General features: G+C 45.6%; 1 protein-coding gene across 1 annotated transcript in view; it reads right to left on the bottom strand.

The window, feature by feature from the left end:
* The window catches only part of LOC108043206 (dopamine D2-like receptor), a 34,462-nt gene extending 23,150 nt beyond the window's left edge, over positions 1-11,312 (bottom strand). The window contains 7 exon segments of the mRNA XM_044461440.1: positions 1,929-2,119; positions 2,848-3,400; positions 3,403-3,447; positions 3,481-3,653; positions 3,656-4,019; positions 5,595-5,756; positions 10,992-11,312. Of these exon segments, the coding sequence (XP_044317375.1) occupies positions 1,929-2,119; positions 2,848-3,400; positions 3,403-3,447; positions 3,481-3,653; positions 3,656-4,019; positions 5,595-5,756; positions 10,992-11,312 (1,809 nt within the window).
* Positions 11,313-14,483: the final 3,171 nt, after the last annotated feature.

Here is a 14,483-nt window from a genome sequence, read left to right as displayed (position 1 = left end):
GAGGCACTTCCATCAATCTGTCAGTCAGTTAGTGAGCTGGCGGGGCATCTTGGCGCTCTCGGTGGTAATGGTAGTCCTGGTAGTCCTGGTAGTCCTGGCCAAAGTCAACTCTCAGCGGGTGAGGCCAGTTGGCTAGACAGTCTGTCAGTCAGTGAGTCAGTCAATCGAACAATCAATCATACGGAATGACAGCTACGTCGGCTTAAGTCAAAGGCAGTCGCCCAAGACGGGCGCTTGTCTCCCACCGTCTAAATTACAGTCGCAGACTTCCAGGACCTTTCAGCACTCAAACTAAATACGAATTCCGACTAACATTTGGTTTTATTGCGAGTTTGCTGAAATAAATACTTCCTTTTAAAATATTTGGTTGTTATCTTACTTCTTACGTTTTTATAGCAAAGCAAGTCTTTCATTTACTTACAAATTTAAATCACTTTAACTGAGATATATATTTATTTAGAAACGATATATTTTTTTTTTGTGTGCATTATATAATATTTTGAATTTGACATTAATCGATTATTATTCGTTGTAATCTTCTAATTATTAGCCACTTTCTTAAATCCTTCATTCAATGAAATATTGCAGTATATATCACTTTCAATTAAAATTATACTTTCTAAATCCAAATACTAACGTTAAGTTATAAACTATTGTCTTAAACGTGAATCATTTAAATCTGGAATATGGCTTAAATGGATAATCTAGCAATTTGCCATTTTGAGGCATTTTTATACCCTTGCAGAGGGTATTATAATTTTGGTCAAAAGTGTGCAACGCAGTGAAGGAGGCATCTCCGACCCTATAAAGTATATATATTCTTGATCAGGATCACCTCCTGAGTTGATATAGCCATGTCCGTCTGTCCGTCTGTCCGTCTGTCCGTCTGTCCGTCCGTCCGTCTGTCCGTCTGTCCGTCTGTCTGTTTCTACGCGAACTAGTCTCTCAGTTTTAAAGCTATCGAATTGAAACTTTGCACACACCCTTCTTTCCTTTGCACGCAGTATATAAGTCGGAACGGCCGGGATCGGACGACTATATCCTATAGCTGTCATATAACTGAACGATCGGAAATGCCATAACTTTGGTGTTTGTAAAGTTAGGAAGTTGAGATTTTCTATAGGTTTTATTTTTGGCCAATCAATCTGACCTACCGAACTTCATGAGAATCGGCCGACTATATCTTATAGCTGCCATATAACTGAACGATCGGAAATGCCATAACTTTGGTGTTTGTTAAGTTAGGAAGTTGGAATTTTCTATGGGTTTTATTTTTAGCCAATCAATCCGACCTATCAAATTTCATAAGGATCGGCCGACTATATCCTATAGCTGCCATATAACTGAACGATTGGAAATGCCATAACTTTGGTGTTTTTAAAGTTAGGAAGTTGGGATTTTTGATGAGTAGTAAGAATGCATCATATGAATAATTTTGGAGAATATAATTTACAGAGTATTCTGCAAGGGTATATGAACTTCGGCTCCGCCCGAAGTTAGCTTTCCTTTCTTGTTTCAAGTGTTTTTTTTGGGTAACTTTTTTTTTCGCCATTCCTACAGCTTGAGCTCCTTCCTCGGTTTTGCTTGCTCTGCCTTAAAAAGTTGCTCAGGAAACACATTGATTTATATGCCGGCATCGCCAAAAATTGAATGTTATTGCCTGAATGGCCTCAATTTACTTAAAAGCTACGTCCCTCCCCTCCTGCATTTCACCAGGCCCATCCTGATTGGTATTTATGAGCGTGTTTATTTATTATATGACCCAACACTTGATAAAATTAAACGGAAATGGTTGGCAATTTTGCATTTGGCCATTTTGATTCTGACACCCCGACCAGGGGCCCTCGCAAACACCCTCGTCCCCCGAATTGGCCACCTTTGCTACACATATAGTGGGGTATAGTGGGGTATAGGGTGCGGAAACTTACCAGAAAATAGACAGCAAATGGCATCACGACTACGGCGACCAGGAGATCGGCGATGGCCAACGAGACTATAAAATAATTCGTGACTGTCTGCAGCGAGCGCTCGCGGCACACGGACAGGATGACCAGGATGTTGCCGAAGAGGGTCAGGATGGGGAACAGAATCAGGATGAGCGCCCAGTAGTTGTGGTCCACTGCAAAGGCAAGATAAAAGTCACAGGATTCAGAGTGTATTCGTGTTGTTCGTGCTCGGTCGAGGCAGCTGCGCATTTTGTCCTTTTTGTCCGCAGGCTGTTGCAACTTTATTCCCTATCTGCAGTCCACTTTGCAGAATAATTGCATGGAAACCTCAATGTGCACGTTAAGTCAATTATAATTCGGGCACTACTTAATGAAAATGTGGCTGGACACTAACCCAACTGTTTGTTTAAACAAGATGGCAACACAAATATGGATTAACGGACAAAGAACAACTTTCGGTTCAAAGGCACACGATTGTGCGGCTTTAAATTAATTTGATTTACTTATGTGCAATATCTGCAAACACATGTGTTCAAAATGGCTTGAAAACTATTTTAAATAGGAAAATTCTTATGCCAACGGGTTAAAGGTATTTCATATTTATGCAGAAAAATTAAATTATTTTTAGTAAAATATAAATATTTTATTAAGTTATCCAAAATTAGGTTGAAGCATTTATTGAGCTGTTCTAATATTTATGCCGAGTTTTAAATTTGTTCCATCTAGTTTTTGGAAAGTTTTCAGCCTGTTACTTATAAGGCAATAAAAAGTGAGAAAGTACGAAGGTGGAAGCATTTCGAAAGCTATTAAGGGTAAATTTGAAAATGCCATGTTCGAACGGCAGTACTATTGGCTATGGCAAGAGTTCTAAAGTTACTTAGGGATGGTACTCCGTACTCACCCACTCTCAGCTCGACGCAGGGGTCGGTCAGGTTGAGCGTCTCGTTGGTGCAGTTGATCCGGTAGCCGTCGAGGAACAGGCCCGTCAGGTTCTGCTCGAGCAGCAGGCCGCCGCTCCGACTGGCCGTGGCCGCCACGCCCGGCGCAATGGTGGTCGTCCCCGAAACCGTGCTCCCATTGTAGTTGGGGAAATAATCATTGAAGTTTTCGAGCAGCAGCATGAAGGTGCTGCCCCCTGATCCGCCCGCTCCTCCTCCTGCGCCCCCGGCCGTCCCCAGTCCGCCGGCCACGCCTGCCACGCCCGCCACGCCCACCTCCCCGGAGCCGCCGCCATCGAAGCTGCCGGTGGCGGGCGCCGTGCGGTTGCCGAGCGTCTCCCGCGCCGCCGTCGCGGTCCGCTGCAGCAGCTCCGCGTCGCCGAAGCCGCCCAAGAGTCCGTAGTCCGTCTCCGCATCCGCCACGTTGTCCAGCGCCGCCTCCTCGCCGCTGTCGATCAGGGCGATGCCAGCATCGCCGCCGCCGCCAACGGCCGCTCCCGCCCCCACTCCCCCGCCCCCAGCTGCTGCTCCACGAAGTTGCGCAGCGCGTACCGCCCCCGCTCCTCCACCTCCCCCTCCCCCACTCCCGCTCCCACTCCCACCACCGACGCGGGCTGCTCGTCCGCACTGGCGTTGCTCCTGCTGGGCAGCGTGCTGTTCAGCACTTCCAGCCAGCCCAGCGTTTCGTTGGCCGCAACGTCCGTGACAGCCAAGGTCGTGCTGTTCTCCGCCGCGCCCCCTGGCCCACCGCCACCACCACCACCCCCGTCCCCAACAGCCACTCGCTGATGTCGTCGATCAGCGCGTAGCCGGCGTCCTCCGCCGCCGCCTCCACATCCTCGTAGAGCGGCAAGTACCCGGCCGGCATCGTGGGGCCGTCAACGCCCGCCGGGGCTTCGCTGCCGTTCGCGAGGCCGGAGCCATCCACCAGGTGGTGCATCCACGTGGCTCCCGTGGATGCGGACGTGGAAGTGGCTGCCGTCGATGTGGAAGCGGATGTCGCTCCGGTCGCTCCGGTCGCCGCCGTTGCTGCTCCTGCCGTTGCTGCCGCAGATGTTGCCGCCGTGGTGCTCAATGGCTGGGCTGCCATGCTGCTGCCGCCGCTGCCCCGCCTCCAATGGAATGGGCTCAACCTCTAGTGGGGCGGGGGCGTGGCAGCGGACGCGAGCTGCAACTCCTGCAACGCCAGCGGCATTTTCCTTTAGCTGGAGAGAAGGAAAACAGACAGAGTGATGCACAAATTAGTAGAGGTCAAAAATATTAACATCAACCCAATATTAAATGGATATTTGCAGGTCAAAATATATATGGATAATATCTTTAAATATATTAAACACTATTCTGATTTTTTATCAGAATAAATAATTTTATTTTGTTAGTATATCATTAGGGTAAGTTCACTCCTAAAAACTGGTTTTCAATGTACTAAAAATTGATGTCCAAGCTGACAACAAATTTGTTTATCATTTTAAAAAAGTTTTTCACGAAATGTCAATGTAATACAAAGACAGTACTAAGCAAATCCGTTCTCGAGATATGATACAAAATTTGATTTGTTATGACATTAAACTGACAAATTTATGAAAGACAAATACTTCAATGCTGGAGAATAGGATTATTAAATTATTAAAATCACTTCAAAATCGGAACCAGATTGGTCAAGTTCAGTGCTTTTAAGGCCTTTATCTAGGGCCTAAGAACTTTTGAAGTCCACCATATGGTTCTTAATACCTATCTATATATGAAAGATGTAAGAATGTTGAGCAATGGTAGATCTTGCCGGTTTTTTCAATCTCATTCTTTAAATTCTTTAATTCGATTGCATTTTAGGCACACTCAAACACCGCAAGTCGGGCCGAGCACTTTGCGCCCATGTAATTATCTATCCGCTTGGCCACGCCCCATCCCGCTTCCCGCCCCGCCCCTCGGACGGACCCACGGACCCACTCCTGCTGACTGGCATGGCCGCATGTTTAATTAACTCTTTAATCAATTTATTGCCAATTATTCTACAAAAAGCGACAGAGAAAATTGTGTAATTTAATTAAATTAGCAAAAGGTTTTTGTGTTTCTCGTCTCGTCCGCCCGTTCCACTCCCGCCGCCCCCCTCCCCCTCCCTTCCCTGCGCTATCTTGCCTTTACACATTTTGCAATTTTCGCTTTTGTATTTGCCAATTGACGCTGATTAAAGCCGCCCGAGTCGATGGCCCATAATTAAAAGATGGCTCGTTGTAGCCTAATGAGAGGAGAGTGCCGGCTGCCTCGGGTTTCAAGGGGTCAAAAGTAATCGGAGTCGCAGCAAGGGGTCCTTACCTGGCACTCCCGAATCCGGATCGGGGATCTCAGATCCGGGAGAGATCTGGGAGGACGAGGCCCGAAGACAGGCGGCGGCCTGCGAGCCAACTGCTTGTACTAATCAAATTTTGGCACACTTCCAGGACGAGAGGAAGGCCATCCAAATGGCGCAGTGCTGTGCGAACATGTCCGTGTGAGAGTCCCTGGCTTTTTCATTAATTACGGCAGCAGCAGAGCAGCAGCAGCAACTCAACTTAACTCAAGTCAAACGAAGCGAGCCAGAACGAGACTCAGACGGACCGAGCCAACCTGCAACTGAACTCGGATCAGCTCAGCTGAAGTCGAGTAATTAATTTCACTTTCGCTTGAGCGATGCCTTTGAATACGCGCCAGCCGCACGCAAGCCATAAAGCACAGCCGGAGGCCCGAGTCCGGATCCGAATCCGAATCCGAATCCGGATCCGGGTCCGGGTGAGTGTCCCTTCCTGGCCTCGGCCTCGGCACCCACGTGCCCCAGGCAGGTCGTCCCTGCCACCACATAACTCAGACGACTCCTGGCTGTCTGGTCTGTTACATCCTAATCATTGTTGGCACACATCGGACTCCCCGGCGACAGAAACACGGAATCGTTAAGCCTTCGACTCACCGCAAATCAAGTCGGCACTTTTGGGGAGCAGGGCAACAAGTCGTGGTCAGTGGGATCTGGGTGCTTGGCTCTGGGCCACGGCGATCTACACGCAGAGAAAAGTGTTGGCATTGCAGGCTTATGTTTTGCCTAGCACTTAATCTGGTAATGTGCGACCTTAAGCTCTTACAGGGGCCGAAATAAAATATATCAATGCTTATGATACCTTGGTTTTCTTGTGAACAATCGATAAGTGGTCCTGTATATTTCACCCTAAGAGGCGGGCACCAAGAAAGTGGACACCCAACCTTATTAGACTTTTCCCATTTGCCTGAAACCCCCTACACGAATAAATAGATTTTAACTCCACCATCACAACTTGTAATCGAATTGGGGTGGACTGCATTTCCGCACCGACATCGCAGAGCTCCTTTCCCCTGCGAACACGATTACTCACTGCCAGGTCGCGGGAGTGGGTCTAATCACTTGACCCCACTCAACCTTGGGGCGCTTATAAACTGACGTGGCCACTGCAATCCAATCCGAGCGATCCCGGCCAATGTCGTGCCTCATTAACAACATCCGGGCGGTGCAAGGCATTTCCCCCACTTTCCCGCCGCACCACACGACACTCAATAAATCAGCAAGTGTAATTATTTTCAACGCCATCGTGGAGAGTCGCGTGCGGCGAGATGTGGAAAGTGGGGGAAAGTAGGGCGAAAGTTTCTCAGTGGCATTTTTTTTGGGAGGGGGGATGTTGGGGGGAGCTGGGTGCCAAGGCCAAGCACACATGGCCGAGATTGAGAATGCGGAAGGGATAACCACAGCCCCTGCGATTCCTTCGTTCAACTCCTTGCTCCTGCCCTATTTAAAAATACATTTTCATTTTTCGTTAGTTCTCATTTTAATTATTTAGTAGAGCTACTTGGGGAAAGCACAATACGATAATGTTCTTGATCATTATATTTCATAATAACTTATTTATTATTTATCTATTTATTATATGAAGATTACGCCAAATTAAACATTCTTATCTAAAAACCTTTGTCATTTTATAGTATAATTTTACATACAAATATATACATATGTGAAGAGTGATATTATGCCAGCCATGTACAAATTGATATTACATAAATTAAATAATAATTGGAAACTACCAATCTAAAATGGACTAAATACTATTTAAATTTGTATGAAGCATTGGTGGATTTAAAATGGCACTTATCCAAACAAATAGTCTTTCTAAGCAGTCTAAATTTCCATATTAACTTTAATCATATGATATATGGTCTGGCTGTCAAATGGCCCACATGGCTACTTAGTTCTGTGTAGAATCGAAAATCATAAACTTTCACCGAATGACAACAAATTGGACTGTGAGGAAAGGCGAAAATAACGAAAATATGCATAAATAACCCATTCGGACGTATTTTCCCTCTGCTCCTGGATCGATGGAATCGCGACAAGCCTCTGGGCCCACGATATCACATTTTGCAAGGCTTTGACCCGTGCCCATAATTCAAATTGAGTGGCAATGGTTGCGCTGAAATAGAATGCAGCAGCGGTCGGCGGGGACGGGAAGCAAATTGGTTTCAGATTTTGCCGCTCGGGATGCCGGCACACGGACACGGACATAGACACGGACACGGACACGGACACAGACACATGTTGCCCCAGGGGCGAAAAGAATCAGGACACCGAAAACGGGTCCTGCGAGTGTCCATATGTGCGAGTGTGTGCGCTGCCTTCTGTGTGTCGCCTGCGGTATTGAACAGATGCTGTCGCCTGCCCAAGATCAACAATTTAATGGGCATCGTCGTCCTTGTATCGTCCTGCCTCCCTCCTTCCCTCTTTTCCTTCACCGCTTGATCTGTCGTCCCGTCGTCCTGCAATCGCCGAGTGCCTGCGGCAAATGCTTGTTAACTAGTTATGCGGCGGCTTCGTCGTCCGAAACTTTAAACATCTGACACTAGTGCCAATGAACAGGAGCGCCAACAGCACCGGCCACCGCCTGAGGAACTTTTTACATTTGTGCGACATCAGCATGACATTTGATTAATTCCATTAGGCCAGACTTCTGGCGAGGGGGCAGGGGATGGGGGGTGGGGGATAAGGATGGGGATGGCTTGGGTTATTCCTCAAGGCTGCGCCAACAAGGCGTATGAGCTATCGGTTGGTCGGCCATAACACGCATACGCACGGTGGACTCAGAATCTCTGCATAATTATGATTATTAAGAATTTAAGATTAGCCTAAGGCTTTATATCTAATTAGCTTGCAAATTGTATGCATAATTAGTTTGCCTTTTTAGTTATATTAAATTCAAGTTACAGGTTTTAGTCAAGAGTGCTCTTAAGTATTCTTATGGTATTCTCTACGAATAGGGGAAGAATATTGAAGAATCGATTCAATGGTACCCAAGTGTCAGTGTAATTTCGTTGCCCGAAACTCTCCCCCGCCGTAGTTAGGGGTCAGAAAACCTTCGGGGTTAACCGCAGAATGGTTTTGAATTTGCCCCAGCAAATCGGAAACTCTCGCCTAAGCTTAAAGTTATTGTTTGAATGGGTGCACCGGATCGATTGGGAGGGACCAGTGGACTAGCGGGCCAGCAGACAAAGGGAATCGCGACTAGATATATTTTTGTATATGGGACAAAAACCGCTTATCGCTTCAAGTCTACTCAAGCGTCAACAGAGCGATTCATTCGAGAATTTCTTATGCTTCACTGAACCAGAAGTGTCGTCGTCGACGGCCACGTCGTCGTCATCCTCGTTCGCATCGGTGCTATATATATTTATATATACGGACACACACTTGCCGGCACAGAGGTGAGTGTGTGAGCAAGTCATCCACCCCGTGGCTTCCCCACTCCCCCCGAACCCCAACATCTATCATCATTTACACTGCCTGGCCAATGGTTGCCCCCTTTTTTGTGCCAACGCATTCGATTTTTCGCCAGCCCATCGTCTGTTTTTATTGTTCTTTTTTTTTGCGTGGATCGTATTCTTGTCTAATGGAAAATTATTGAAAAGAAAAGCCAAATTGCATGCTCAATTTTCTGCAGGACTCGGCAGGAGGCTGTCATGTCCCGTTTTCTTTCTCCCCAATGATTTTTTTCTAATGCAGAAAAAGTAAAGTGCGTCTAAATTGAAGAGAAGGAGTGAGTCGCAAAGCTGGGAAATGGCAAAGGAAAAGCCAACATCGCCCAGCAATCTGGGCAGAAAAGGATAAAAGACTCCCAAAAGGGACACCCGTTCACTTGTCAGCCGAAAAAGAGATTAGACAGTTTTTATCACTGCGGATGTCCTCGCAAAGGACGATTCGCACCAGGAGTGTGCGAAAAAGGACTACTATAATTGAGTCATTTTGTTTTTAAAACAGAAAATAATCGTTTTGTTTCGATTTGTACGGAGTTTTGGATCCACGTTATATAGATTTTAGCAAAATAAAGGACATTCCCTTTAAATTTCTTATGACACAATCCTGATTCCACCTTATGAAGTAAACTAGCCGAAGGAGCCCAAGAGATGTCTGTTGCGAAAAGGATACTGGAACCCAGTAACATTTCTCCTGCGCTTAATCTCCGTCGAATGCCCGATTACAGATCGAGTCCCCAAAGGACACTGCTGACTGTCTTTAAACTCGAGTGCAGCGCTTTAAGCTTATGATTTATTCAAGCAAAACAATTTTGCATTACAAAAGGGCACTGAGCTCACGGGCCGCTGACCACGGACCAGAAAGCGCAACAAAGTACTGGACACTGGTCTGCCCGTGGGAAAATGCTGGGGGAGGGGGTGGTGGTGGGGAGCAGGCCAGGCAAGCAGAATTATGCAGCGGTGGGGGGAGGGGTGCACAAAGAAAGAAAAGAAAGCGGAAAATGAGCAGCGAACGGGGCGAAATTGCCAAACAAAGGCGGCAGCTCCACAATCGACGTGGCAGCCAAAGGGCGCCCGTGAGACCCGTGGGCGGGGGGCGTGGCAGGGGGTTGTGTGCCCAGGGTATGCACTTTGCATATATTGCAGATGCCTACGCCTACACACGGCAAACCGCGCTGGACTTTCAGTTCCTCGTGGGTGGCCCCAAAGCAGGCTTCACTTTTCCTGCACGAGCGAATTTCGCAGGAACGTTTGTCCTTTTAAATTAACAGAAGCCTATCGAGCAGAAGGTGGGGACAAGGTAAGGCTAGTACAAGATGGGGTCACCATCAAGAATAACCCACGACAAAGTTTTATTTTTAAAGCTTATACTAAAATAAAATAAAATATATAAAAATGTAGTTTATTCTCATAGAATGAAAAATTACACTATATTATATATTTCTTGATATTTTTAACAGCCAATGCGATCAAGGCAATTGGAAATGGAGTTCCAAGGCATTGTTTAAGCTTGAATCCCAAAATTTTTGTGAGGATTTTCTTATGACTTGAAGTTTATACTAAAACAGAATAAAACATATTAAAATGTCGTTATTTAATACTTCTATTCTCAAAGAATGAAAAACTACACTAAATTATATATTTCTTGATGTTTTTAACAGCTAAGTCGATTAAGGCAAACGGAAATGAAGTTCCAAGGAATTCTTTAAGCTTGAATCTCAAAATTTTTGTGAGAATTTTCTTATGAGTATAGAGTACTGGTATCTTATAAACGAAATACAGTCTGTGCTTTTCTTGTTTGCAATTTTAGCTTTGCCAACTTTAAGAGCTCGAAAACTTTAAATGTGATTAGACAGTTATGGTTAATCTTAAAATTTGTATTTTTAAATTAAATTAAGAACAAACATAGTTAAAAATAATTGTATTCAAAGATAAAACACTTAATAAAATAAAATTCAGTGTCAAGATACCTAATTTAACCTCAACGAGGTTGAAAGTCAATTTTTCCTCTGTAAGGAAAAAAGGTAGGCGAGTGGCGCGAACTCTCGCAACAATGGAACAATAAAAGGGGAATCTTCGGCGAAATCAATTTCTGTATCTTATTCGTCCGCGTTTCGCTCAGTCTCTCTCTTGAACAAAGGAAAATATCTTTCATTAACTAATTAGCTTACTTTTTCCATTTAGCGGGAGTGGAAAGCGCAGGGGGAGGAGGAGGGGAGGGAGGAGGGTGTTCAATCTGTGTTGGTTTTGCTTTTGTTTCCAGCCTGAAAGGATAACGTGTAGCTCGGTGCTCGCATTAAAACACAACTACTTTCTTTTTCTTCGCTCCCCTTTCCTCGTATCCTTGCTCCTGTTGCCCCTCCTTCTCCTTCTCCTTCTCATCCCCTTCTCCATCTCCACCTTCTTCTTCGCCTATGCCTTTGGTTGCCCGCCGTTGAGTCTTTGTTATTTTACGCTTTAGAATTCTTTTGGGCATGCCAAGCCAAATTTGTTCAGCATCCTCCATCATCAGCCACCCCCCACCATTTTCGCAGCCCCTCGCATTTTCCACCCCCCTTCCCCCCGTGGACCACGGAGCACGGAGCTTGGAGCATCGAGCATCGAGCATCTGCGGTCGGTGGCGCTTCGTCATCGTTGTTGCCTCGTTGCCATACACTTTGATTAAAGTGAAAATAAATGAGGGTCCTAGGCAACTGCTGTTGGCCTAGACCCACGGCCCATTCCGGCCCATTTCCATTTCCATTCCCACTGCGCCGTGTGCGTCTTTTTCAGCCGGGCCCCAGAGTTTCTTTCCGTTTTTGGTTTCTGTTCCGTTTTCCTTTTTCCTTTTTTCCATTCGCTCTCCACAGCGGGCAACTTCATTAGATGGCTACAAACACGAAATTCGGGCGGCCAAGGCTCTCCGCCAGCGTCTGTCTTGGCTACAATTAAATAGACCGTTATATCGCCGTGGAAAGGGGGGAAAATTCATTTAAATACGGGCCGCAATCGGGAACTGGCGCAAATTAGTCAAAGCAACTGCTTACCAGCGCCGAAATTGCTGGCCCCCAGATCGGAGTGGCCCAATTTGATCCCAAGGCCGAAGCCTGAGCTTTCGGCACTGGCCATCACTCAAGGACACTGCGGAAAAGAGGTGCAAGTATGGGACACCCAAGTGTTTTGCACCTCAATGATAATGAGTCTGGATACGATACCAGCACTTTAATATGAAAGAATTAAAAATATCCATTTGGTAACATTTAACAGGTAAGTTTAATAATAATAAAATATAATAATTATATGTGTATAATATACAATCAATAGAAGAATAAATACGAAGGTATGAGAAAATACAAAATATATGGATTTCTTAAGGCTTTTGTCCGAAATTCAGTGACGCTCTTATATGTATACTACATACACCTACTATCACCTTTCCGAACCCTCTTTATCCATCGAATAGCGGGTATAAAAACTAAAACAAATAAATAAATGTTGTACCTGTCTGGGGAATGGCCAACAGACCCTTGTCCAAACGCTTGAGGCTCGGGGACACTAGCCCCTGGAGTATAAATTTGGAAAACGGGCTGTCTTAAAGAAAAGGAGACATTTTTTCCCTTAGTGCAGGAAAGTTCCAGCAACTTTTAAAGCCGTCTGCCACGACTTTTTGCGAAGCACTGCCAAAGGAGGCTGAAACTCCAATACGGCCTGCACATGGCCAATACAATGGCCAATAAATTGCCGATCCGCCTTGCTTATTAACAAAACACATACGCAGGAATACGGTCCAAGGAGGTGTCCGTGTGTGTCGCCTGCGCGTTTAATTCAATAATGCAGCGGCAACTCGTTTGTCATTTGATGTGTGCCACGCCCACCTCCCGCCGCCCTCCGAGACGAGGTCCTGAAAGCGGTGGGGGCGGGGGAGCGGGGGGCTGGCATGTGTGTGGGCCTCCATTTTCATGCGTCAGGCAAGTCGAGGCTTTCAATTTCTTATTTCCCGTCTGTTGTCAGATTTCATGCGGTGTCATGTTCGTGTCTCCTTCGTCCGTGCCGTCCGCCTCCCGGAATCCCGGAATCCCGGCCCGAATCAATAATTTCATTTCCTGGCCGTGAGAGGAGCCGACTGGCCACGCCTCGTGGGCGTCAACGCATCCTTTGGCCCGATCCGCCAGTCTCGGCAGGAGTGGCTGCTGCAGATTGCTTTAATGCGGAGTCACCTACAGCCCCACCCCCACTTCCACCGCCCCCTCCCGTCCCGCCGGCAAGTTCATAAATTTGTTGCCGCCCATTTTAAACAATAACTTCATTTGCAGGCAACTTTTTAATATGGCCATGTAAATATATGCACAGCGCTCCTATCGCACCGACCAGGAATCCGGAGAAGGCTCCCAAGTGGGCGGCCAGGAGGCGGGGGCGTGGCTGCTCGGCTCGCTGGCAGAAACTCAATTTAATGCAATTATAGTCGACATAAAATTGATAAAGTGCGCTGCTGCATGTGCAGAGAACAGCCAGGCGAAAGGAAGCTGCAGACTGGACAGGGTCCTTCCCCGCCCCCCACCCACCGCCTATTTACCCGTAGCATAACTGCACATAACTGTTTCAGCGTGTGCATGTGCACTGAGAGAAAAAGATCGACTCCAAGTATGATTACAACGGAAACTACTCTACAAGTCGGTCGCAAATGGATGCAGCATTGACTGATGGACTATCAACAAGCTAAATATGAAATATGATTTATAAATTAAAAATAATACAATTTTAATTTCAAACTGTATCTTTCTAAAAATCGTATTTTAGTGCCTTTGGGTAACATCTTAAACTGTGTGTAAACTCTTCATGGACATCAGCGTAAGGCCATCTTTCTCATTCCGGGTTGTTCCAGAAATCTCTTCCAATCCCACTCGTTTTTCCGTAAGAATCTGATGGGAAAAGACTTCTGGAGCACCCCTGATTTTATCTCTCATAACTCTGATATATACACATGTATTTTCAGAGTTTATATTGCAAATATGTATATCTCAAAATATAATTACAATAAGGCTGTCTACTTTTTTACAGGCTTTGCGCAACATTATCAAAGGTACTAAAAAGAAAATACAAATTTATAAATATATAATTTATTGAAAGGTTTTTTCCCAGTGTGTTCGTGTACTTGGGCGCAATGGCTGTGGAAATTAATTACCACTCGGTGCATAGAAATGCAAGGAAAAGAGCTGCCGGAGAGAACAGAGCCACCACTAGACACTTTTCGTTGGCCACTTTCGTTCTGATTCTGATTTCGTTCATAGCTCCAGATGAACCACCCTGCACCACCCTGCACCACCTGCTCAACCCCTCCAACCACTCGACTGTTATCGGCAACTGTGCGAGATTTCATAAATTTCACTGGCCATGCCAAATTAAAAAGAAAAATCGGCCACGCCGCTAAAGCTAACAAAAGTTGAATCGTTAAAAAGCAAAAAAGGACCGAAAAATTTGCGGCAAACTTTTACAAAAAACAGTCTAAATTACAAAAAAGGGAAGGAGAACGCAAAAATAGAACAGAGAAAACACAAGTGTGCTAACAGCAGGCTGGTCAAATCCAAAATATTCTACTACACCATACTTTTCTAGGGGTCTATGGCTTGCGGTGTAAGTTTAGGTGGCTAAATATTTGTTTTGTGACCATAACAGTCGAAATATATATTTAAAATTGTATATGTCAAGATGTTAATTTTGCCTGTTTTGTAGCTTGAATCTCAGAAGGAAGTGTACACTCGTACAGGCTAGTTAGTAGCATAAAGTACGTAAGTCAAAAATGAAATAAAAATAATTATTGCAAATA

Source organism: Drosophila rhopaloa, unplaced genomic scaffold, assembly GCF_018152115.1.
Source record: "Drosophila rhopaloa isolate 14029-0021.01 unplaced genomic scaffold, ASM1815211v1 contig_3, whole genome shotgun sequence".
Lineage (NCBI taxonomy): Eukaryota > Metazoa > Arthropoda > Insecta > Diptera > Drosophilidae > Drosophila > Drosophila rhopaloa.
Note: the sequence above shows the minus strand (reverse complement) of the source record. Positions and strands in the feature narration are given on the sequence as shown.